Here is a 26132-nt window from a genome sequence, read left to right as displayed (position 1 = left end):
GCACACAATCTGATGTGTCATGAAGGAGTTCAATCTACAGTGACGCATATACGGCAGAAATATTGGATACCTAAAATACGGATTATTGTGCGTAACGTCATTCATAAGTGTGTGAAATGCAATAAAGTTACAGGGAATCGTACGCAAACCCAGTTCAGGCACCGTTGCCGAGTTACCGAGTGAACATTGTCCCTGCTTTCACTATAACTGGTGTAGATTTCACGGGAAATCTATTTACGAAATCAGCTGATGGAACATGCGATAAAGCGTACGTTTGTTTATTTACTTGCGGGGGTGACACGTGCGATTCACCTCGAACTTGTGCCTGATTTGTCAACAAAAACGTTCATGCACGCATTCAGAAGATTTGCTGCCAGACGTTCACTTCCAAGTTGCATGTTGTCTGATAATGCATCAACCTACATTTCCGCGGCTGATGAAATTCGCACACTATTTGATACACCGGAAGTCCGAGACTTTCTCGCTGCACACCGAGTGCAATGGACTTTTATACCGAAACGTGCCCCGTGGTATGGAGGTTTTTGGGAGAGATTAATTGGGCTAACAAAAAATGCTATTAAGAAGACACTGGGTCGAGCGTTAATAACATTTGACGAACTCTCAACATTAGTAACAGAAATTGAAGCCGTTCTCAATGATCGACCCCTTACGTACGTGTCATCAAGTATTAATGACAACATAGCATTGACTCCGAATCACCTACTTCACGGGCGGACATTGACCTCATTACCATATATCGAAGTCACTGACGACGAAATATGCGATCCTACTTATCAGTTCTCAGACCACCGTGAAATGAATAATCGTTATGTCCACTTGTCAAGATTACATGCTCAATTTTGGCGAAGATGGTCGACCGAATATTTGACTGCCCTTCGAGAGAGACACCCAACTACAGGAAGTAAAGGGAATACAATAAAAGTTGGAGATGTTGTGATAATCCACAGTGATGTGGATAAACGCCAGAAATGGCATCTTGGCACCGTAACTAAATTAGTTTACGGCAACGACCAACTTGTGAGATCCGCTGAGTTAAATACAGCTAACGGACCTACCAATCGGCCGATACATAAATTGTATCCGTTAGAAGTTGTTTCCAAGGAATTAACGTCGCCTGAAAGTAATAATCAATCAGATGTTAGATTACCTGCAGAGACAATACAAAATATTGGACTAACCGCTGACAAAGATGTCACCACCACCCAGATGACTGGTGACACTATTCCTAAGCGACCAACCAGGGATTCTGCTGTGGCAGCCCGAATAAGAATTGCTGATTTAATGTGACTTTCGAAATTTCAATTTCATTTTCATTATTATGTTTTTAATCGTAATATTCAAAAAAAATAAATATGGACAGTCGGCTGAAATGCCTTCTGTGGACACTTTATTTACTTGAATCTTTTATCCAATACCGTTATTATTGTTCGAGGTACATGATTTCATTGATAATGTAGTAGACATACATTTTCATATGTTTTTATTTTTGAGGCGCGGAGAATTTAGAGAAGCAGTCATGTAACGTTACGTCTCGGATTCTGAGATAAATCTCTCAGCCAATCAGATTGTTTTAATTTTAGCCTATCACAGGCGAGATGTTATTGACCTATCGTACACATTCCCGCCAATTTATATTTGCGTTACGATTACTACTTTATAGAGTTGTGTTTTCTATCACGTTCGTTCAGAGAGTATATATACTCAGAATTTGTGTATTTCACCAGTGTTCATCTGTTGTTACTACTTACTATATCAGTCTATCTGGCAATAAACCACCACTGTGTTTTTTGTATACAACTGATCTGTCTGGTTCTGTTCCGGTATAGTCTTCCCGAATCCTACCCCGGGGAGTTAACTGCTACACACTACATTTACTCCCCAACATATTGTAGTCGCCCTACAATTTTAACTTAGACACGTAACGTATTCCATGCCTACCATAACATGTTACACGTGGCTGCATGTAACAAAGAAAACAAGATGACTTGCTTCGATTTCATTTCAGTTTACTGTAAAATGACTAATTTTCACTGGGTTTAAATTTCACTGATTTACCATTTCAGGCATATTCAGTGGGTTTTAAATTCATGGTTTTATTATTTAGATAATATGTTTTATGCTAAATTTTACATATTCACTGGGTTTTAATTTAGCGCATTTTCCAGTCAGCGAAATAAGCCAAATTAAAACCCAGTGAATAATTAACCATTTTACAGTATGTTTTTGTTAATGAAGTACGCACACACGCACAGAGGCGATATTGTTAGATTTAACTCCCATATTCTAATCACGTGCGGTATGTCCACTTAAGTTATAAATTATTGTAATTTAGTGGCTTTTTTTCATTGTATTCAATATGAGCTCTTATTTATACAGCTTTTATTCAAACTATCGCGTGCCCCCGGGGTGAGTAATCATTCATTGGATGCTCGAGTCAACTTAACGATTTCCAATCACGTAAATACATAGATCACGCGACTTGGGTTACTCTGATCCCTCCGGCCTGACCTGTAACCTGGCGATTGTTATACTGTCAATTGTAAACCCCACCCCCACCCCGAGATTCAGTGGTCAGTTATTTGTATTTGTCTCGAGCTAAATCGGATAGCCCACCCCACCCCCTCCCACCTCGACGGTGTGTATGAGTAGCTCATAACAAAGTATGGTTGTATGGTCATGGCATGTGGCGGGAAAGTGGCTGTTATCGCTGTTGTTGTTGTTGTTGTTGTTGTTGTTGTTATTGTTGTTGTTGTCTCAGAATTACATTTGTTAAAATGAAGTTGGCATAATATATTAGCAATAAACCACCGCCGATTTTGCGCAATACACTCCATATGTACACGAGCGTGATATACGCCATGGATTGCGCAATATATCTGAGCGCAGAGGTGATATTAGATCTGGGGAGCTATACAAAGCTTTTTCTATGAAACTCATATTACCGAGTAAAACGCGCACAGTGCGACAGGCTGCAACTTACTCGCCACTTTGTCAATAGCTTCTAGAGACCAGTTACGACAGGCACGGGCATTGTTATCGGGGTATCAGCTATGACATCATATTAGTGCATATGTAATGTAATGAGTTCTTAGAAGTGAGCTGCATTCAGTCACAGCTATACATATTTACTCATAAGCTCCACAGGTGACGCTGACGTTGCTACGTGCGTATCGAATACACTATACTGTGTCAAAATCCGTCGAGAATTCACTTTACAAGTTCGTGTCCTCTTTGTTGTTTTGGACCATCAAATTATTAAGAATATTATTTTATTATACACAAATATTAATTAGTGTGTTTGGATGGTGTTTGGGGTAAATCACATCAACGTATTAATTAGTGTGTCATGTACAGTAGTGTTACGGGAAATCACATCAACGTATTAATTAGTGTGTTTAGGGTAGTGTTTCGGGCAAATCACATCAACGTATTTTCACATGAATTATATCGATATTTTCGGATATATTTCCCAACAACCGCCCGTGTACTACAGTGCAATGTGGATCATACCATTTTGAAAATATGGGTTTCAGGGCGTGATACTAAGCGCATATTTAAACTGCTGTCTGGAATGCGCTTGCTCGTCAAGAACAGTGTATGTTCAGTGAAACAATGAGTACATTTTTCTGAGAATATTTGCGTCACGTTTTGAGAGACCCTCTGTTAGTGGACCGACGCTCGCGTCATTGATTACTGGAAATACAGTATGCGATTGTAACACCATGGCAACTATCAAAACAATACATGTGACGTTTGTGTTTACGTATCAGGTCCCTTAGACTCGGTTCCAGTCTCTTGCAGCTGCACTACTGTTACTCTGCCTCTGGCGTATACATGTAGTGCATATATAATGAGTTCTTAAAAGTGCGTCACCTTCAGTCACAGCTATACACCTTTACCCACATTATGTACAGGTGACGACTGACGCTGATGTTGCGGCGTGCGGACCACTGATATCCCGTATGTCAATACACTATACTGTGTCAAAATCCACCCAGAAGACTTCACTTCACAGGTTCGTGCCCTCATTGTTGCTTTGGACCATCAAATTATCCGGAATATTATTTTATTATACACAGCGAATTAATTAGTTTGTATGGGTAGTGTTTGGGGCGAATTACAACAACGTATTTTCACATGATGAATGATGTCGTGGTACTGTAAAAGGCTTAATTATTCACTGGGTTTTAATTTTGCTCATTTCGCTGACTGGAAAATGCGCTAAATTAAAACCCAGCGAATATGTAAAATTTAGCATAGAACACATTATCTAAATGATAAAACTGTAAATTTAAAACCCACTAAATATGTCTGAAATGGTAAATCAGCGATATTTAAACCCAGTGAAAATTAGTCATTTTACAGTATATATATTAATTACACTACAGTGCATTGTAGATCGTACCATTTTGAAAATATGAGTACGCTGGAAAACATAAACACCTTAGTTAAGGAACTGAGACAACGTCGCACCCATCACTGCTTTGCCGAGACCGCCATATACGATTTCTTTACCTCTATGGGGTTCTTCAAGCGCAAATTTAAACTGCTGTCTGGAATGCGCATGCTCGTCAATAACAGTGTATGTTCAGTGAAAGAAGAGGGGAGGCAAGGGGGGTAGCTGGTACGGTTTTACGGGAAATAAAAAGGGCGTTTTACAATTTACAAGGGAAAAAAATTCGTTTTTACAGTTTACAGTGTTAAAAAATGGAACATTGAATGGTCCGAAGAGCTCTCCGGCTCAAATTCTCCGCCATTGCTGCGCCGTGTGAAGAGACGCATGCGCATATTACCCTCGTAATGCTCTTCATTCGGTTAGAGGGCCTTTTACGTCTTGACATTCAATTTTGTAGTGAATTTTATCATCTAGTCGTTTTACAGTTTCTATAATGTAATTTCCCTGGATTATTCTTTACGATTTTTTTATTTGGATGTAAATCCTTGTACGTACCGAGAAAAATGACACATTTTTACAGTGTACGAAAAAAATATTTGATCGATTACGTTGTACGTCTAGCCTGTGATTACAGAATTACGGAATTTATTTTTTCAATTTACGTAGTACGAACAAAAAAATATTGCAATTACGTTGAACGAAAATAACCCTTGCCCCCCCCCAAAGAATGAGTACATTTTTCTGAGAATAATTGCGTCACGTTTTAAGTCACTCTGTGTTAGTGGAACGATGCTCGCGTCATTGATTACGGGAAATACAGAATGTGATTTTAACACCATGACAACTATCGATAAAATACATGTGACGTTTGTGTTTTAAGGTGCGGTAGTTGTCGCGCTCGCATGCGCGAGATATGGGTCTCATATAAATAAAGATGGCGATTTTCAGTGTATGTTCAGTGAAAGAATGAGTACATTTTTCTGAGAATATTTGCGTCACGTTTTGAGTGATTCTGTGTTAGTGGAACAACGCTCACGTCATTGATTACGGGAAATACAAAGTGATTTTAACACCATGGCAACTATCGATAAAATAACCTCGACATTCTGTATTTGTACAAACAAATGTTCACTCAATATCGGTATGTGTGTTAGGTCCCCCAGACTCGGCTCCAGTCGCTTGCAGCTGCGACACTGTGACTTCTGACGATTTTGTTCCCGTGTATAATAACACAATACCGTTGAGGGCAGTATACCAAATACGAACGGCAAACAATATACGCGTGGGACAGAGACTGGAAATCGAGTCTAAACTTCCCTGTGTCAGGCAAATCTATGTACCATTTTTTAAATAAATACAATATCAAACGCCCTAAATGAGACAATGAAATATTCACATACCCTTAGTCCCTTAGGTGTAGAAAAATAAGATTTTAACATTAATAATATTAATTGTTAATTAAATGTGTGACCTTATGTGTGTTTTGATTATTCTCTCTGTTTAGTTTACAATAAATATAGAATACGCACGCACACGTTATATAATACAATTTTTATTGCGAGGGAGTTAAAATTGTCTGCCATCGTTATATTATATCAGTCTCTATGGGGGTTATACTTTGAGAAGTGCAGCGTACAATGTAACATATATATATATATAATTTGAAATTCAGTCCTACCACAGTATTAATAACAAGGGATACTTTGTACGACGATTCGAAAATGTTCCTTATAACAAAATCACTGTGTTATGTTTCATTTTATCTCGCGACAATGGTGGTTTGTCCTGTTGTATTTGAGTAACCATATGGCATCGAACCAACTCTAGTAAAATACCGGTCGATGGTTATAAAAATATTAATTGGAATATTATTTGCAACCAATGATATAATTTCTAATTCTACTTTTCAGATTGTTATTATTTTTGTAGTTGAAATATGAATACAAGGCAGCAACCATCAATTGATGCTTCAGTTTGCAGAGTGGCTTTAACTGGAAGGGGAACAAAACGGAAAATGAATCATTCGCAACATGGACCACAGACTGCAATGCGTTCTGCTTTGCCACGTAGGAATGATACCAGTAGGCACCACAATAACATAGGAAGACATAAACGACAGCCGATGAAAGAAAACACTACACATGATTTAGAAAAGTTGCTTCTAGAAGAACCAAAGGACATTGTGATATCGTTAACCCAGGATACAAAGCGTCTGCAAAACATGTTAAAGGATACCGGGAAGACAACCCAAGACTTATTTTTACTACTACAAGTACTTGGGAAAGCAAGCAGATGTACATTTGCCCCACAAAATCAGATACATTTACTAAACACAATTATTGAATCTAGGTTATTTACGTTCATTTCCCGAGAACTTTCAACTATATACATATATGTTATGAGAGGCATATTTGACAACAAATCAGAAGCTATGATCAGACATATTCTAACACTCTTAAAGGCAATCCTAAACATCATGCCTACAAAGTTCTTGGAAATAGCTTCTGCAGTCGATCTTCTTAATGTAATTGCAAAATCTACATCGACAAGTGAATCAGGTGTAGTGATAGATCCGGTTGTAATTCAGGAGATCCACGCTTTGCAAGAAGACAGAAGCCAGGTGATGGCAGATGTCCGAACAGGTCAAACACAACCAGAGAGTGAGCAACTGTCTGAGGATCATCAATCATGGCACCCACCAGAAAATTTCAGATCCATTTCAGTGTTTCCCACATCCAGTGACATAAGGGCCAATGTCGAACCATTTTTACGGCCAAATATTGCCATTGGACCATTCCGAGACACGGAACATTATCTAGATGTTCATTTTCGTCTTCTGCGGGAAGATTTTATTCAACCCTTGAGAAAGGGAATCCAGGAATATCTTTCTCAACAGTCACACCCCAGAAAAAAACACAGTAGGCTGACCGATATTCGAGTTTATGAAGAGGTGTTCATATTAAGTCCTATGTGTAGGGACTTTGACGGGATATGTCATATGGTTCAGTTCCACAATGGATGCCTCAAGCGTATAAGATGGAAAAGTAGCAAACGTTTAATATATGGTTCATTAGTATGTCTTTCTAAAGACAACTTCAACACTGCACACTTTGCTACAGTAGCGCACAGAGAACCTAAGCAACTTGAATCGGGATTTTTAGCCTTGAAGTTTCATTCACTAGAAGATGTTATTTACGAACTCCCTGACCAGCCTTATAAAATGGTAGAATCAAATGCTTACTTTGAATCATACAGATATGTTCTTGAAGGCCTTCAAGATTTGAATACCAATTCCCTGCCCTTCAGAGAATATCTTGTTGAGTGTGAGAAAGAGGTGAGAATTCCAGCATATATCAACTCTGAAGATGTAACATATAAATTATGTAATGATAATGTAACTAAATCTCGAAGTATCTCTGCACCTGTTTTGGACACTAGCTCTTGGCCAACATCAAGAGAATTAGGTCTCGATGAATCTCAACTGCAGGCTCTAAAAACTGCCCTTACCAAGGAGCTTGCAATAATTCAAGGGCCACCTGGTACAGGGAAAACTTACATTGGCCTTGAAATTGTCAAGATACTACTTGACAATCATAAAGTGTGGTCTGGTACAATGAATCCGCCAGCTCCATCACCAATACTCATAGTATGCTATACAAACCACGCCCTTGACCAATTTTTAGAAGGTATCAACAAATTCCAAGGAACTGAAATTGTCCGTGTTGGAGGCCGAAGCAAAAGTGAAGCATTAGAAAAGTCTTTGATCTCTGAGAAAAGAAAAAAGGGTGGAGTTGTTGGTCGTTTAATTTTAAGAGAGTTGAAGGAATATCAGGAGCGCATTCTGACGTGGACTGAAAAACACAGATTTAATCCATCCTGCATGATTTATTGTCAGAATTTGTGTGTACCCCAACAACACCGACATAGCCTTCTGACGGTAAAACCTGGAAAGTCCAGATGGCAACTGAATGATGAGCAGTCCATTTTGGATTATTGGTTAATGGAGAAAATAAGAGACGCAACAAATAGCAAGCAAATGCACATGGAATATCCAAACTCTGATTCTACAAAACTTGCTGCAGCAATAGAAAATGACGATGATGAAGATGATAATAGAATTCTTGTTGAGTTTGAAACAGACTTCCTTGCCGATCAGAGATATCTAGAGGGCGATTGGACACAAGACCTAACCATGGGGCAGCAACATACTGATACCAATGACTCTACATATAAGTTTGTAGAAAGACAGAGAAGAAACAACGATTATAAACAATATAACAGAGGTAAACAATGTTCATCAAAACGTCACATTGACATACTAATACAAACTACTACTTCAATGGAAGAGGAGAAGGCTATTCGTATCAAAGATGTGTGGGCTTTAGGGCTGGAAGAACGCTGGCAACTATGTCGCTATTGGTATAACAAATGGTATATAAATAAATCAAGTGAACTGAATAAAATGTTATATAAATTTGAAGAACTAGCTCTGAGGCGAAGAGAATTCCGCACAGAAGAAGATTTGAGAATTCTGAAGGCTGCACAAATAATTGGAATGACAACAACAGGTGCTGCAAAATATCGATCTATCCTACAGCATATACGTCCCAAAATAGTAATTGTTGAGGAAGCCGCTGAAGTTCTTGAGTCTCACATAGTAACAACTCTTTCATCTGGATGTCAGCACTTAATTCTTATTGGTGATCATCAACAGCTGCGACCGAATCCCATAGTGTACAAATTAGCAAAGATTTATAATTTGGAAATTTCTCTCTTTGAGCGTTTGGTTAGAAATAATTTACATCATGAACAACTAAGCCTTCAGCATCGGATGAGACCTGAGATTGCAGAATTGATGAAACACTTTTACACCAATCTTGCAAATCATGATTCAGTCAAAGACTATGAAAACATCAGAGGTGTTAACCAGAATATCTTCTTCATAAAACATGACAAAGAAGAGGAGTTTATGGAAGAAACAAAAAGTCGTTCAAATAGTCATGAAGCTGAATTCCTTATTGCTCTATGTCACTACTTCTTACAGCAAGGATACAACCCTTCTCAAATAACAATACTCACCATGTACACAGCTCAGCTGTTGGAGTTCAGGAAACTGATGAAGCAACATGATTACCATAATGTGCGAGTATGTCCTGTTGATAATTTCCAAGGAGAAGAGAACTGCATTGTTTTGCTATCATTGGTTCGTAGTAATACCACGGGAAAGATAGGTTTTCTTAGTACTGCAAACAGGGTATGTGTGGCACTCAGTAGAGCTCGTATGGGTTTCTACTGCATTGGGAATTTCAAGCTACTTGCAGCAGAGTCTGAATTATGGAAAATAATAGTAAGTGATTTAGAGACTACTGGTAACATTGGTTCATCGCTTCAACTACAATGTGGAAACCATCCAATACAAAGGATCAATGTTACATGTGGAAAAGACTTTGAAGCTGTCCCTGATGGAGGATGTCATCTTCCATGCGAATTTCGTAAGGATTGTGGGCATGTATGTAAACGTCATTGTCACCCAGATGACCATGAGCATAAGAACCAGCAGTGCAAAGAACCTTGTCCACGAAAGTGTCCTAATGGGCATGGGTGTCATTACTATTGTTTTCAAGAGTGTGGAGATTGCAAAGTGAAGGTTCAAAAGATGATTCCGACCTGTAAACACACGCAAATTCTACCCTGCTATGTTGATGTATTCAATGACTGTATGGTACCAGTTGAAAAAACAATACCAGATTGTCAACACACCCAATTGGTTCCTTGCCACCTTAACCAGAAGAAATTCAAATGCAAAGAGCAATGTTCTAAAACACTGCCTTGTGGACATGCATGCACTTTGACTTGTTCGGAAACCTGCTCAAAAGAATGTAACACAATAGTAGAGAAGATTGTCCCCAGTTGTGGTCATATGCAAGATATGAAGTGCTGTCAAGATCCTCAAGAGTTTGATTGCAAAATTCCTTGCCCACTGTCCTTAGCATGTGGCCATAAGTGCCCGAAGTTGTGTAGTATGGAGTGTCCAACAAAGTGTGAAATCAGGGTATTGCATGACAGGTCCTGTATGCATGAGAAGTATAGACCATGTTGGGAAAAAACTTGCACAATGGAGTGTCAACAGGTTCTATCATGTAGTCATAAATGTCAAGGATGCTGTGGTGAATGTACAGCAAATGGATTACATCAGGTGTGCAGAGAAATTTGTAAAGAAATGCTTCCATGTGGTCATAAGTGTAATGGATATTGCGGTGAATGTACAACAAATGAATCTCATCGGGTGTGTAGAAGGATGTGTAAAGAAATGCTTCCATGCAATCATAGGTGTGAAGGTTTTTGTGATGAATGCAAAAGACAAGCATCGCATCCATTATGCAGAATGAAATGCATGAACAGACTGTCATGTGGTCACATGTGTGGAGGTTATTGTGGCAAATGTACAGAAAATGGTTCACACCCAGATTGCAGGAGTGATTGTCCAAAACGTCTATCATGTGGTCACTTGTGTCAACAGCTATGCCACGAATTGTGTTCTACTGTGTGTGTTGAAATGGTTACAAGACAACTGGAGTGTGGACATGTTGTCCATATGAAATGCTGTGACAAAATTATATGCCCATTTCAATGTGATATAATTCTTAATTGTGGTCATAGATGTACTAGTTGCTGTGGAATATGTAAAGCTGTAGGCAGTCATGCACGTTGCACCAATCAGTGTGGGGTATTGCTTATCTGTGGGCACACATCCTTTGAATCATGTGATAAAGTTCCATTTAAATGTTCTGCTAGCCACACCTACACGTGTGAACACAAGCGAAACAAAGAACAGTGCATAAGGCGATGTTCCTGGTCATGTAAACATTACAAGTGCACTAAACAGTGTAGTGAACTATGTGATAGGCCAGCTTGTGATCATCCATGTCGACTTACATTGAGATGTGGTCACCGATGTGCTGGTTTATGCGGTGAATCATGCCCAGATGCTTGTTGGAAATGTAACCCTAATGTACTTCAAACTGCAGCTGCCTTTTTTGGTAAGATCAACAGAAAAAACATTCATTTTATTCAGCTGAACTGTGGCCATATATTTGAAGTTACCGATCTAGACAGCTGGATGTCTGGTAGATTGTCTGCTGGCTCAAACTGTCCCGTTCCTGTGGGAATTAAAGTATGTCCTAGGTGTCACAAAGCTATAAATAATAAAAGATATAACAATATTATTTGGCAAAACCGTGAGGATATTAAGAAAGTGAAGGACATTTTGAATGGTTACACAGAGGGCTTTTTCATCGAAGCAGCAAGAAAACAAGTGCACCAATTGATGGTATCAGTGGTTCCCACACGCTACCAAAAAGAGCTGAAGATACGTCTTCATTCCGCAAGTACGCTACAAAAAATATGCTTGATTGAACAAAACATCATGCAGTACAGACAACTTGCTATTGCTCAACTGCAGGTTGCCAAAGTTCTACCTTTACTGCCTAGAGTAACCAACAAAGATAACGACACATTATATACTAAATATGAATATCATCTACGAGATATGGAAGAGGTTGTAAACAGTTTACTGACCAAAATCTTGAAAGCTAAGTCTTCCATTGTGACACTGGATTCACAAGAACATACTCGCGACCCAAACTGTATGAACACTGTATTCAACCCTGATAACCATATTCACGATCTATTATGGAAGAGTAGTATATTCTATGCTGATGTGCTATTAACCGAAAGAGAACTACATCGGGATTTTATGGAATCGAAAAGTCCGTTTTTAAATTATAAAACCTGTGACAACCTGCAACATCGACTTACAGAACTGTGGGATAACACTGGTTTGGATACTTTTGCAAGAAGCACTGTTCTCACTCACCTAAAACAACGACATCACGAGCTTCTGGGGGCTCTATACATACCTTCTAGAATGAATTGTACATCCACCGATCAATACAAGTCCTTAGTAATGGGAGATTGGTACAAATGCTCTGAAGGACATTTTCTCTTCAATCCCTGCAGACAAACATCAGTGGAGGATGCTTCTACGTTACCAATATCAAAGTGTCCCAAGTGTACACAGGAAGCTGAACCACGTGACACAGGGGGAAGCATGGTAAGTGTATACACGGTGACTACATTCTCATTTAATCGCTGATTATTCATATTGCACAGTTATCCAGTAAACTGATCCAGTAAAGGAATTGAATGAAAGTCTTGGAATTGGTCTCAATTAAAATTCTAAAATATAGTGGTGCGATCAACGACTTGCATCTTTAGTAATATTTTAAATATTTGTGTGGTTTGTGTTTCATATTTCGTTTTTCATCATAGTATAACTAGATTGACACAAACTATATACGACTGAATGGAAAACATGTCAAACATATTGATAATGTGCGTGTTGACAAAATAAAGCGACAGTAGCTGTAATGACTAATGACATTTGTGTCAATTTGTAACAGTTGTCGTCTATTTGGACCATTAGCTTCCGCATCGCATGTTATGTTACTTTGCCCATGCAATGTGTATATATTAATATTTGGCCATCTTAATGTGGTTATATTTACAAGGAAATATTCGTAAGATATCTATTGACGCTTTAATAATTTAAGCCCTACAAAAAAACTCTTGTTCGTATTTTTTAGTTGTCAATAAATACTAATGATACAAAACCACCCATTTTCTTCACAGCACGTAGATTTGATAACAAGGTCACAAAAGCAATCCCTTGTTATAGCTCCTAGCTCCATTTTACTCGTCATCTAGCTACAACTTCATAAGTTCTTTTATTTTGTTTACAGGTCGATCCTGAATATGAACCCCAAACTAAGCATCAAACGACTATCCAAAATAGAGTATATCTTCTAGGGGATTTGAAAAATGATTCGTCAGCATCTACATCAAATCAAAGCTGGGTATGTCACAGATCTGTCTCTAACAAAACTGTTGCCAGATAACAGGAAACAAAGAACTGTCTTACTTGACTTTAAAATTCATTTATAATTAGACGCTTATTGAATGATAATACTCGACGTTTGAGTAAAATTCAACAGTCAACTAACACAGCGTCTGTTCGAGTGTTTGTCTATATTTATTGAAACACTCACATATGGATGCATTGTTTTATATTATATTGCAGGGACATGCGCCGTCAACGTCAACAAGAACACGATCAGATCCACATTTCTGGTCCCCAACAGCACGCAGATTGGTATGTAGATAAAAAAAATGAATATGTATGTAAGTCCGTGTGTTTGCCTGCCTATCTATTCTGGCGATTTATGTTTCAAAGGTATTTATGTGTTTCTGTATGTATGTTTCTCATCCTGTAGACATCGGAACAACCGTCTCCTAGGAGTTTCATGAAAAGACCAGATTCATCACCAGGGCGCCCATCAAAACGGCGGAGAATATATTATTAAGTAGATGTGCTCCTAATTTAACCAAGACTAATTCAACGCGTCCAGATTTAATAGATGGATATGTAATAATGCCACACAAGGAAGTGTCTTGAACGCGAAGAATGCAGATTTTCTGTGCATATACAGCGTACGCAGACAATGTAATACTAGTGAAGTACTTAACATTTGGCATAGGCGATTTGTGATAAATGGAAAGTGAAGCAACACCGACCATCCTTCTTATTTCACCGCTGACGGCCCACATCAACTTGTCAGTATGTAGGCTGATTTGCCATCATTGGCATTGTGCGAATCAAAGACAGTAAGATAGGGTAGAGAATAAGAGCGTCTGTATAGAATATTATACTGCGCGTTCGTTTGTTTTTAAGTGTTTATAATTACGTATATTTGTTATTGATTCAATGGTGTGCTGTGTATTTCGTTCTAGTAAACATTTCTCTATCCGCTCAAATCAACCCCACCCCCATGTGATACTATTTGTAACAGTAGGTAGGGAATGTTTGAAATAATTTTAAATATTCCTTAATTTCGCTTCATGTACCTCCAATACGTCAGCCTATGCTTGTTTTAAGTTTTCTTTGATATAATTATGTGAATTATTTTTTTGCTTTTTTAAAAGTAATATTTGTTACCAGAAGTGATGTGGTTTTATTTTCAACTATCAAATTTCCGGTTTTATCACTATGAATTAAAATTGTTGTTATAGTATGTAAATATTGGATAAATACTAAATGCACAAAAAGTGATGTATACTTTCAAGGCAGTGTGGTCGTGCTGCATGTTCGATTTTCGAGTACAACGTTTGCATGCGTTGGCGGGGTTTGACGACCGTGAACCATTGTAGGCTGTTGTTTTCAAGTTTATACCATTTCATAACTATTTGAAGCGAGAGCGTCGTCGTCTGCGCATACGTCAAATGGCCATGGCGTGTCGTTGTTTACAAACAAGGGTATACCCATGAGCCTTTGCGTTTTTAGCGTGTGTTGTTATCATCGCTTGGGACTCAATTCCCGCGCGTGCGCATGTGACATCCCTCCCTCTTTAAGCAAATCATGCGTGAAGCATGTAATAAATTGAAATTATAATAACTGTCCGTGGCGATAATTGGCCATTTTTAAATATATTTATCATGTGCATTTTTGAGGTTACAATAACTTTTAACAACCATTAGATTTTTCGTTTTTTTTTTTTTGTTTTTTTTTCATTAGGAAATATTTGTTGTATAATGACATGTAAATCTTTACAATACAACCACAGAGCAGCATGTTTTGAAATTTTCTGTGAACAAACATTGTATTTTATGCTATATATGTTGTCCTGGGGCCCATATAGAACACAATGACCATTATTATTCAATTCTTGATTGGTACATATGATGTTTCAGTCTTTTCAGCAGTCTTTAAACTATACTAAACTATTTTCCCGCTCGTATTCATAAACCAGTCATTTAAGTAACAGTTCTGATCTCCATGGTAAGATATGAACGCCATTAGTGTCAAATTTCTGGAGGTTTTTTTTTTAATTATTTTATATATTGCATTCCAACTAACTTGTTTTCCTTGTCCATTACTGAGTCTATTGTGAAATACAATAATAGATTGTTTTGGTTTATATATTGTGTTATTCGTTTTTTTCCGGATTGTTCTTTTCGAGTGAAGTTAATTACAATTTACAGTTGTGTCTTTAAAAATATGTTGAACTTGTAAGTTTAAGATAGAGCAAGGAACTTTTTCTAAGTTCTCTTTAAATTTTGAGAAATTAGATTTAAAAAATGTATTACTGCAAATTCCACTCATCTCGCGGACATTGCTGCCAGGAAAAGTGATTTCTATATACTGATAGTGATAGTATCTCGTGATCTCGTGATAGTATCTCGTGATCTCGTGATAGTATTTCGTGATCTCGTGATAGTATCTCGTGATCTCGGTACAGTATCTCGTGATTTCGTGATAATATTTATTTTTCCTGAACTAATATGGCCCTAACAGGCTTTCATGTTGTTTGTGATCAAAATATTCCCTCTTTTGAAGTTTATTGGACGACTATTTTACCCGTGTTACTACGGTGTTCAAGCGAACTTCAAGTTTACTTTGATTTGACATAGTATTTATCACACCGCTAATTCGGCGTTATTTGCTGACATTGCGTTCTTCCTAGGTTAGTTGTGTTTACTACACTCCTCTCGAAATCCAGGCCAGTATTTATTGTAATGAAGATAAACAATAACTCATAACGGCACAATATGTCAGCTTTTGATTAGTAAAATGTGTGAACGTTGTAACATTCAGATTTCATTGTTTACCAAGTTATTTATAAAAAATAAAAGTGCTTTCAACTGTATGTTGCCAACATTGTGCGAAAATGGGGCTTATGAATGATTCAAATGATAAAACAGGTAAGCTACTGAAATGTTTGGAAGGTGTGTATTGCACTTCATCAACAGCTTTATCGTCGTAAACCTGTTCACAAACCACCAGCTTAAAGGGCGGTGGTCGGCGCTCAGCGCGTGTTCGGATTTCATGTAAACAATGTATTTTACACGCGTTGTATATGTCGCTATGAGTCCCATATCGAACAGGACGCGGCGCGACGCCCATCGCCCTTTGATGTTAATGTTAAAACCACTGATAATATTTCTATTCAGTATTTGATTTACTGGTACCCTGTGTGCCATTTTATTTTCGCCTTGAAGGGCGGTGATCGTCGCGCAGCGCGTGTTCGAAATTTATGTAAATAAGCAATGTATTTTACACGCGTTGTATACGTTGCTATGAGTCCCATATCGAACAGAACGCGGAGCGACGACCACCGCCCTTTAAATTATCATTTGATCGTTTACTGACTGAAAACAAAAACAGATGTACATCGTTTGGCATATACAACGGACAAGGTTATAGTAGTACTATGTATACCTAATGCTCCTGCGTTACTTTTTCCTTTTTGTCATTGAGATGGTTTATGCATCCGTTTTGCTTTACATCATCTGTAAGTAATTTGCATAAACGAGATGTGTGTAACCACAAGATAAAAAATGATACGTTGTAATTCGACGACGTATGATAATGTGCGTCTGAAAATTTCTGATCGGAATGTACATAGATGTTTAAATTTCATCTGCGTGGAGGCACGGTTACTGGCAACTCGCAATTTTGGCATTTTCAAATTATGGAAAACCATAAAAGTGATATTGTGCTTTGAAAAATGTTGGTCAACTTGTTTTTGCTATTTTGTTTTACTTTAGACCAGCACGCATCATGCATGCGTCTATACGAAACGAAAGAATACCGGTTATCTGTAGCGTTTTGAAGTTCCATTTATTTTGGTATTAAAACAGCGCGACATTTGCAAAGGATGCATAAATTAGAACATGGCAGTGAAATATACAATAACTTAGTTGGGCGTTGGATGTTTCATGATTCAACGTTCTTTTATAACAATGTTACACTCACATACTCGTACACTACGGAATAATACTGGAATAAACACATTTCTGGTGCAACGAGTGTCTCGGTGATTTGACTGCACCTAAGTAATCTGTCTGAAATGTGGCGTTTTTGAAAAACTGCATGTGGTCATTTGTAAATCGTAGAAAATGAAGTCTGATATTACAATATTTGATGTGGCGCAACGGTCCTCCATTACTTTATTTGTCTCACAACTCAGTGTTGTCATTGTGTTGATCTTGTACATCTGCCTTGTGACGCGAGTAACGATTTGATTGGCACCTTTTGTAGAGAATTTGCATAAACATGAGGAGTGCTGAAAACAAGAATACACAACACGCCAATATGAATGATAGATTGTAATTCGACGAAGTGTCGTATACCCAACCTGAAAGAAAAAGAGACAATTTGATTGGCATCTTTTGGGGACAATTTGCATAAAAATGAAGAGTGTTGGTAACAAAAATACACAACCGGCAAATATGAATGATTATAATTCAATGAGATGTCATATATCCAATCTGAAAGTAAGGTTATAATGTGTACGTGAAATAGACAAAATTCCAACTCCACCACAAGAGTGGTGTTGAAATGATGTTTATTGTTTTTGTATAGCCACTAGAAAGGCCAAGGAACATTTCCTTCTAATGGTTCAACTTATATTGGTAAAACGCATTTATCTTCTTTATCGCATTTATCTTATGTACATAATATATCATGTAAAAGCTATATAACGGGTTGTATTACTTAATAATCGCATAATCTTAGCAAAACCGAATAAATTGGAATCTTAAATCCTACATACCATTATGTGACATGCATTGCATAATATTACGAAATGAACCAACTTTGATCCACCAAGTTTGAATGTAGATGTTCTGAACCAAAGCCATAATGCTTTTTTCCATTGCTTCATGCGTCAGTTCACTTTATAGTGTCATTAATTAATATAAAGGTTTAATATAATCTACATACTACATTAGTAAAAAAAATATCATACCTCCAAGAAATGGTCCAAGTGCGTTTCCAAAACTAGCAGAAAATAAATACCAACCGAATGCACTTGATAAATGTTCTGTGCCAACGCATACTTTCATGGACACAGAACCGTGTAATGCGACCCCAATACCACAGGAGGTACCGTATAATATCGCCATCAAAGCATATACCCAATAGTTACCATTGGCGACAAGAACGAGCAGTGCTGACGCACCGCACACGCAAAAGGACCGCACACGCAAAAGGCACAGGACGAAAGGAACATTGGGGAAAAATATCCGAGGTCTACGAACCAGCCATGCAATACTCTGCCAAGTATTGAACATATACCCAGAATTGTCATTACAAACGTAGCATCAAGTATTGGTATATCGTCAGATACTGCCCTGTTTACCAAATGGAAAAGAAATAGAAGATGACCAGTACTCCAAAACAATACAGAAAACAATAATATTCTGAACCAAGAATTGGTGAATAAATGCAGAGCCAGGATGACCCCGATTTTCTTCAATGGTGATTTAGCATTGTGTATAGACTGGACGTCATCTGTCTGTTCGTTAGTAGACTGAGATAACATATAACTATCTCTATAGTGGTCGATTTGGATGTTATTCGTGCCTACCACGTCTCCTGCTTCGAGCAGACGTTCTTTGTTTATATCATCATCATCATCAGCAGCAGCATTATCATCATCTATGCATTCCACGTTAGTGTTGATATTGTCTTTAGTTCTCGTGCCATCTTCTCTCTCCCGTACACATTGCCTTGGTGCTCTCATCAACATTCCACAGACAACAATATTTAAATTAATTCCTGCAATTACAATGATTGCTCCTCTCCATCCGTATGTATCGATTAATACCTGGCACAAGGGTGGGAGTACCATAATGCCAGTACCTGTACCAGCAAAGACAATTCCATTGGCTACGGCATGTCGTTTGTGAAAATAGTGTCCAATAATCACAATACTAGGTCCATAAGACATTCCACTAGCCAGGCCTGATACAGAAGAGAAATAGATTGTATTCATCAATACATATAAACGTATATTGCAATTAAGTGCACATGACATATATGTACATGAGAATAGTCTAGCTTCATAGTAAAGATGCTTACAGTGCTAAATTCATTCAGTCACTAATTACCTCACATATCATTATATACATCTTGAGGTATTTGTTTCAACTGTGACTAATACACATTCAGCTAAACAGATATCAGCATTGTGTTCCAAGAATGTTAAATAATAATAATAATAATAATAATAATAATAATAATAATAATAATAATAATAATAATAATAATAATAATAATAATAATAATGTTATTACACAACCAAAATCATCAGAGGGCTTTGTATGGTAAATAACAAAAGACTAAAATAATAATACTAAATAAATAAAAAGAAAAAAACTAGGGGAAAAGGCATTGGTTCTGTCATGGGTTAGATGTGTATTTATATAATCGAATAATGTATTTTTCAAAAGTTTGGAGAGGGCAAGGTCATGCTTCATTATTTTAAGAAAAACATCTGCAGTTAGCTTGCCTGTGATTTTATTAGTAATGTTACAATCTAGAAATAAACATCGTTTTTCAATTTCAAAACATGCACATTCCAGAATAAAATGCATTTCATCACATCATTATTACATTTCTTACACTTTCTATCCTTAATTGGATTTGTGGATTTTTTTCGGCGACCTAATTCTATTTCTATTAGAGTGTGATCACTTACTCCAAATTTTTATAACAATTTCGGTAGATTGAAATTAATGATGTTGTCTGAAATAATCTTTTTTTGAATAACTTGCTCAGCTTATTTCCCTCCCCATTTGTATTACCACTTGATTTATTTGGCTGATCTTTCCAGAATAAAGAATATTTAATGTATAGTTTTTATTTTATTGAATCTGATAATTGTTTTATGTTATTTACTTTAAGGTTGTCAGACTTTAAATCCTCAAGTTCACACTGTTCTACAATGCTTAGAACATTAATGCTTAATGATGTGATTATTTGGCAGCATTTGAATTCTAACCCTCCAATCCATATAACAGAACTGGTGAAATTAATTTCAGACATCTTGTGATGCAACACTCTATGTCTGACAGTGAACAGTGCTTTCAATGCTTTGTTTTTTTAGCATTTCTTGATTTAGTTTAAATTTTCCGTTTGGTGTAAAGCTTACATCAAGATAACAGAACTCTTTCATTGTTGTAATAGTCTCATTATTCAATATATAGTTATTTTTTTAATAAATAGTTACTTTTATTGAATAGCATAATTTTAGTTTTCTTTATATTCATCGTTAATTTCCACTGTGAGCAATAACTTGATAATTTATTTAAACAGTTTTGTGGGCCTTCAGCACTTTATGATAATAAAGCCAAGTCATCAGCATAGGAAATGTCATTCAGTGGTGTATTATTAATTAAAACAGGATTTTGTTCACCAAATACAGCAGAGAGTTGGTGAAAGGTTTCACTTTGTTTTACTCCACATCTAGATATAAAATCATCAGATAACCGGTTGGTAACTTTACTTTGTATTTCATATTACTATTACATATTACTAAACCTTCTCGTCAGACACTATCGTATGCTATTTAAAGTCGATAAAACAAGCATATTATTTTCTGGATTTATTTTTGTTTGTTGTACAAGGTTTTATTCTACAGATGTCTTTAAGAGAAAAATGACATCTGTGGTTTTACGCTGTTTTTGAAAACCAAACTTAGCAAATTATTTGATTCCAAATATAAAACTAATCTTCCATTCAGAATATTCATGAACAATTTAGATAAGCATAGCTGGATATTACATTGCTCTATAATTTCCCGGATCTGACTTTTCACCAGATCTATGTAAAGGGACTTAAGAAAGTTGACTCCAGCATTCGGAAATGTACTAACTAAAATATTATTAAATAATTTGCATAGACTTTGAATAAGTGATTTGTTTTTTATTGTTAGCATATAATTTGTAACGGCATCACCACCACTAGATTTTTCACCTCTTTATTGCATCTACAATTTCCCTGTGTTTATTTCTCTTTGCTCAACGGTTCTTGTTTAATTTCATTGTTATTTACATTTTCTAACTTATAAATTTTTTTGAAATGACTCAGCCTAGTAGAATTTAAAATGGACTGTTCTAAGTTTGGTGACAGCGTAGTTGTTTCAATATTGCGCAGTACTCTTTCTGCTTGTTCTTGTCTGATATTTCTAATTGATTAAAGCGCGGGAGTCGTCAGATGGCCATAGCGTGTCATTGTTTACAAACAATCGTCTACCTATGAGCCTTTGCGTTGTTAGCGTGTGTTGTTATCGCGCGCAGGTGACGACCCTCCCGCTTTGATCATCTGACGTTTGAATTCTTTTTTTCTTATTAGTTAGTGAAAGTTTATAAACCTTTTTAATAAAATAAAAGTTGTGTTTCATATAGAGGTTCTTTAGAAAGCAGTTTTGATACTTTGGTAAGTTTCTCGTCACTTGCGCATGCGCGGAAATCGAGTCCCAACGCAAAGGCTTAAGACTCGACGCTTGTTTGTACACATAACACGCTATGGCCATCTGACGCATGTGCGGTGACAACTCCCTCGCTTTAATTCACTACAAGATTTGTCAAACCAAGGTTGTCTAATCTGTTTTTGTGTGTCAAGTTTCAGCTGTATTTATTAATATCTCTTTACTAATTTGTAGATTCACATCTATTTCTTCTGTATTATTTTTTAAGTAGTCAGAAAATTGTTTTTCTATTTGATGGCTACATAACATGCCAGTCTATATTTTTTTGGACTCCTGATTCCAAATATATTTAGGGGGCAAAGGCTTTAGATGTTCTGTACTATTAGTTTTAGTTTCCACACAGACAGATAATGTTAAGGCAATGAATGAGCACTGGTCAGAAAGGTAGCTCAACTTTTAAGTAACTTTATAGCAGTCGTGTCATGCCACAATGCTGTGATATTAAATTGCGTACGTGTGGAAGTTTAGTCTACAAAATGTCAAAATAATCAAACCAGAAAACACAGGAAAACATACCACCGATCATACGTTGTTTGACGTGGATATTTCATTTCTTACCAACAATTACACCATACGTCACGAGTAATGCATTAATGCTATTTGCAAATGAGCATAGTAGTAAACCAGCACTTGAGCAAATTCCACCAATAACAACCATCGGTCTGGTACCAAATTTATTATTCAAACTGCTTATCACGGGACCTGTGAAAAAAAAAATAAACATTAATTTAAACATATCTTGGTAACGGACTTTTTTAAACCAAATATAATGTGATACATCAGTTGTGTGATGTTAGAAAGCGCTAAACAAGGATTTCCCAATTCTTTGTACAGGGTGGTGGTCTTCGTGCAGCGAGTGTTGGAATTTCATGTAAACAAACAACGTATTTTACACGCGTTGTATACGTCACTATCAGTCCCGTATCGAACAGAACGCGGCGTCACGACCACCACCTTTTAATTACACATTAATAGATAGGAAGGGAAGGGAAGGGGACTAGGTGTTCAGAACTAAATCTATACCGGTACATGTAGAAGGCGGTCAGTGACCCCGTGTTAAACAAGCACTAATTGATCATTTACTTTCATGACGTTTACTCATGAATATGCAAATAACAGCTTCAAAAATCTAAGATCTGTCGTTGTATTTTGGAGTTTAGTATAAATAATACTATAGCGAGCGCTCCGAGCGGGCGAGAGCACAGGCCACGGAACGTTTCCTGGATAATAAAAAATGACCTAAATTGGGATCGGCATAGTTAGTCAGTCGCCGGTACATTCCCCTACTACTCATATAATAAAGATCCCACTTTAGGTCATTTTTATTATCCAGGAAACGTTCCGAGCACCTGTGGGCGAGAGGGGTTATTACAAAGACACCGTAGAGTATATAGTCAGCCAGTGCGTAATTAACCTAGGGTTGACATGAGATCGATACCGGCAGCAACAAAACGCAGGTTACAGGTCAGGTTACTGGTTGTCGATGAATAAAATTTTTCTCAATATTTAACTTTAAAATATTTTTGAAATAAAAGAATGTGCATTGATATATCATCGACGTACTAGATCTGGGGAGTCCATAAGTCTCCGTTTTCAGACTACGTCAAAACGAGGACTAAAAATGTTAACATGCCACAGATGTACAGTGTTTATTTCTCTGTTTTCACAATTGTGATTACAAAGCAGCTATTCATATTTCCATAATTTGCTGTTATTTTATTTCAGACATTCAAATCTTTTGTCACGCAGGAGTTCTTTCTAAGCTTCGTTTGACTTTAGTTTGTGTACTTGTTTAGTCATAAACAAAACTTTGACAATAAAAAAGAGTAACTAATATCAATAAACGTTTTAGATATGAATTAATCCGTTCAGTTGATTCATATAGTTAACAGTGAGCAGGTTCCAACCAGTTTCTATGGAATGATGTTGCTGTCTATACTTTTATCATGGTTGGGCCGTTTAAAGGGGTAATAGCTGCAACTTTAACCCTTTAACCTTTCCTTAGTACTGCTGAAATGCTGGATTTCAAAAGATGTTGCCCTCTAGATTTGCTATCTAAGAATTCGGTAACTATACAAACTTGTGACCATCTTTTTTCAGTTGAAAGTTGTTGAATGTATAACATTGATGTATAGCATATACACTATTTTGGAGGGTACACAATTCGGAGATGGCTGTTATAAGATAAATAATAAGTATTGCAACTTTTGCCCTTTTCATATTGAGGTCAGAAATGTGATAAAAAATATGAACAAAACAAAATTTTCTCAGAAAAGAAAATATACTTTGTTTAAATGACCACACCCGTAGCTCTGAATATAAAAGAAAAAGAATTAATATATTGCGGTTTTGAAAAAAAAATGTATCTGTAATATAAAGTGCAAGTTTAGAAAAAGAAAAACATTTCTGTTTGGCGGTTAAGAAATCTAACCACTTATTTTTAGTCAAAATTCAGACGAAGGTGTGTATAAATAAACAAACACTTCAAACACATGAGGGCGCTCTCATTCGAGTTCAGTTCCAAACTTTGTTTCGGTTTGGAATAAACCTAACAAACAACACATTAAAATTAGAAGTCATTAAAACATTGAATTAAACTCAAATTAGAATCGTTAAGCTTACACATTCTTTCCCGCCATAAATCTTTGAATATTGCACTATCCTATGCACTTTGGACGACTTTTTGTTGTAAACATATTAAAAATTGTAAAAAAATAGACTCTAAAACTGTAATTCAAATTAATCCAACAACCATGTGGAATACAACCGGAGTTACACAGTACAACGTGTCAGCAGTATTACGATGCGATAAAATACTATTTTGTAAGCTACAAAATGGTACAATTAGGGATTGTGGATAAGGTGCGGAATATTTGAAATCCAGGGGGGCTTGAAAGATTTTGGACAAACAAATGTCCATACCAATCCAAGTAGAAAAAATAGAACGTAATATTCATTTTAGGAAGCATAGGTATTAATGTAAAAAAATTGACCCAAGATTTATACGAGAAAAAATTACAAACTTGTTATTTTCCAAGCTCCCCCCCCCCCCCAAGATCTCAAATGGTTCACCCCTCAAGGCCGACTCAGACAGCTTCGCCCGACGTTCACCGACGAATACGGATGTCGCGTCGCTTCAGTGTGAGTTGTCGCAAAACAAGACGACCCGTGTTTAATATTTTAGACAAGACGTTCGTCCCCGCGTTCGTCGGCGACAGTAGTGTAAGATGAAGGGGGTAAGGGTTATTTTCGTTCAACGTAATTGCAATATTTTTTTTGTTCGTACAACGTAAGTTAAAAAAATAAATTCCGTAATTCTGTAATCACAGGCTAGACGTACAATGTAATCGATCAAATATTGTTTTCGTACACTGTAAAAATGTTTCATTTTTTTCGGTACGTACAAGAATTTTCTAGGTTTTTTTTCTTAATCTTCCGTAAAATGTAAAATAACCTTTATTTTCTCTGTAAACTGTAAACATTCAATTTTCACTGTAAACTGTAAAAACGTCTTTTTTTCCTTGTAAATTGTAAAAAAAAAACCTATTTATTTCCCGTAAAACTGTACCAGCTACCCCCTTTGCCGCCCCTCTAAAATGGCGGTCTCAGAAGATTTTCCTGTGGTGTCGAGCAAGGCTGTCTGAGTTCGGCTTAAATGACCATCGCTTTCGATGACGAGGACGACCCGGGATCGTGACCGCTGTTATTAAAAAAATCGTGAAAAAGATTAAATATTGAGAATTTTTTTTATTGATCGACAACCTGTAACCTGACCTGCAATCTGATCTGTAACCTTTAACCTGCGTTTTGTTGCTGCCGAGATCGATACTGTTATAACATCATATTTTCCTACCTGGGAAAAGCATCATGAATGATTGCAATGATTGAATTGTAGCCGTCTTGCCAGTGCTCTCACCAAAATAGTCCAATAATACCACCAGGAAAACCCCCATGCTAACGACTGATCCCATGATTAACATTAAGGTTAAATGACTCGCACCAACAACAAGCCAACCATACCACTCTCCATCGACTTTACATAAACGCTTCATTCCGGGACGTATATACGGCAAGTAGAGCAGTATGTCAGTAAAGGTTCGGGGTAATGGTCTGCCCAAGTAAGCAATCAATAGCACTCTTTGACCGTAAGATCGTGCAATAGTTCAAAGTCCAACAACAACTTATGTCGTGTGCGATGGCTTCGTTCGAATCGTGTGGTTTTCCGAACTCGAAATAAACATACTCTTCCCGAGAATGTGGTGATAGAATGGCTACATAAACAGGTCTTTGCCGACGAAGATGATGCGATTTCTTCACTGTGAACA

General features: G+C 37.0%; 4 protein-coding genes across 4 annotated transcripts; 2 read left to right on the top strand and 2 right to left on the bottom strand.

Moving 5' to 3' along the window:
* Positions 1-348: 348 nt before the first annotated feature.
* On the top strand, positions 349-1308 carry LOC146741841 (uncharacterized). The gene has a single exon (XM_085500601.1). It carries the CDS (start codon positions 349-351, stop codon positions 1306-1308), a length of 960 nt encoding a protein of 319 aa, XP_085356727.1.
* A 1855-nt stretch (positions 1309-3163) lies between these two features.
* Positions 3164-16179, top strand: LOC102809256 (NFX1-type zinc finger-containing protein 1-like). The gene is made up of 6 exons (XM_085500137.1): positions 3164-3239; positions 3936-4036; positions 6328-12530; positions 13219-13332; positions 13557-13628; positions 13750-16179. The coding sequence occupies exons 3-6, from the start codon at positions 6354-6356 to the stop codon at positions 13837-13839; spliced, it is 6453 nt and encodes a 2150-aa protein (XP_085356263.1). The 5' UTR covers positions 3164-3239; positions 3936-4036; positions 6328-6353; the 3' UTR covers positions 13840-16179.
* A 948-nt stretch (positions 16180-17127) lies between these two features.
* LOC146741840 (monocarboxylate transporter 12-B-like) lies at positions 17128-18504 on the bottom strand. Its single transcript, XM_085500138.1, has 2 exons — positions 18283-18504; positions 17128-17670 (listed from the first exon to the last, which is right to left on the bottom strand). Exons 1-2 carry the CDS (start codon positions 18437-18439, stop codon positions 17492-17494), a joined length of 336 nt encoding a protein of 111 aa, XP_085356264.1. The 5' UTR covers positions 18440-18504; the 3' UTR covers positions 17128-17491.
* Positions 18505-18507: 3 nt separating this feature from the next.
* On the bottom strand, positions 18508-26132 carry LOC146741839 (monocarboxylate transporter 9-like; the record flags this gene model as incomplete). Its single annotated transcript, XM_085500600.1, has 3 exons — positions 25661-26132; positions 22366-22509; positions 18508-19280 (listed from the first exon to the last, which is right to left on the bottom strand). Coding segments are annotated over exons 1-3 (1116 nt in total), but the record flags the coding sequence as incomplete, so codon positions are not given.

The sequence above is a fragment of the Saccoglossus kowalevskii genome, chromosome 6, assembly GCF_978046115.1.
Source record: "Saccoglossus kowalevskii chromosome 6, keSacKowa6.1, whole genome shotgun sequence".
Lineage (NCBI taxonomy): Eukaryota > Metazoa > Hemichordata > Enteropneusta > Harrimaniidae > Saccoglossus > Saccoglossus kowalevskii.
Note: the sequence above shows the minus strand (reverse complement) of the source record. Positions and strands in the feature narration are given on the sequence as shown.

Excerpts from the sequence above, each read along its gene's own strand:
- LOC146741841 (XM_085500601.1), top strand. The coding sequence starts at position 349 with ATGCACGCATTCAGAAGATTTGCTGCCAGACGTTCACTTCCAAGTTGC.
- LOC102809256 (XM_085500137.1), top strand. The coding sequence starts at position 6,354 with ATGAATACAAGGCAGCAACCATCAATTGATGCTTCAGTTTGCAGAGTG. Across the intron at positions 12,531-13,218 it reads GTGACACAGGGGGAAGCATG|GTCGATCCTGAATATGAACC; the intron begins GTAAGTGTATAC and ends TTTTGTTTACAG. Across the intron at positions 13,333-13,556 it reads CTACATCAAATCAAAGCTGG|GGACATGCGCCGTCAACGTC; the intron begins GTATGTCACAGA and ends ATTATATTGCAG.
- LOC146741840 (XM_085500138.1), bottom strand. The coding sequence starts at position 18,439 with ATGGCGATATTATACGGTACCTCCTGTGGTATTGGGGTCGCATTACAC. Across the intron at positions 17,671-18,282 it reads ACTTGGACCATTTCTTGGAG|GTTGGGTATACGACACTTCG; the intron begins GTATGATATTTT and ends TTTTTCTTTCAG.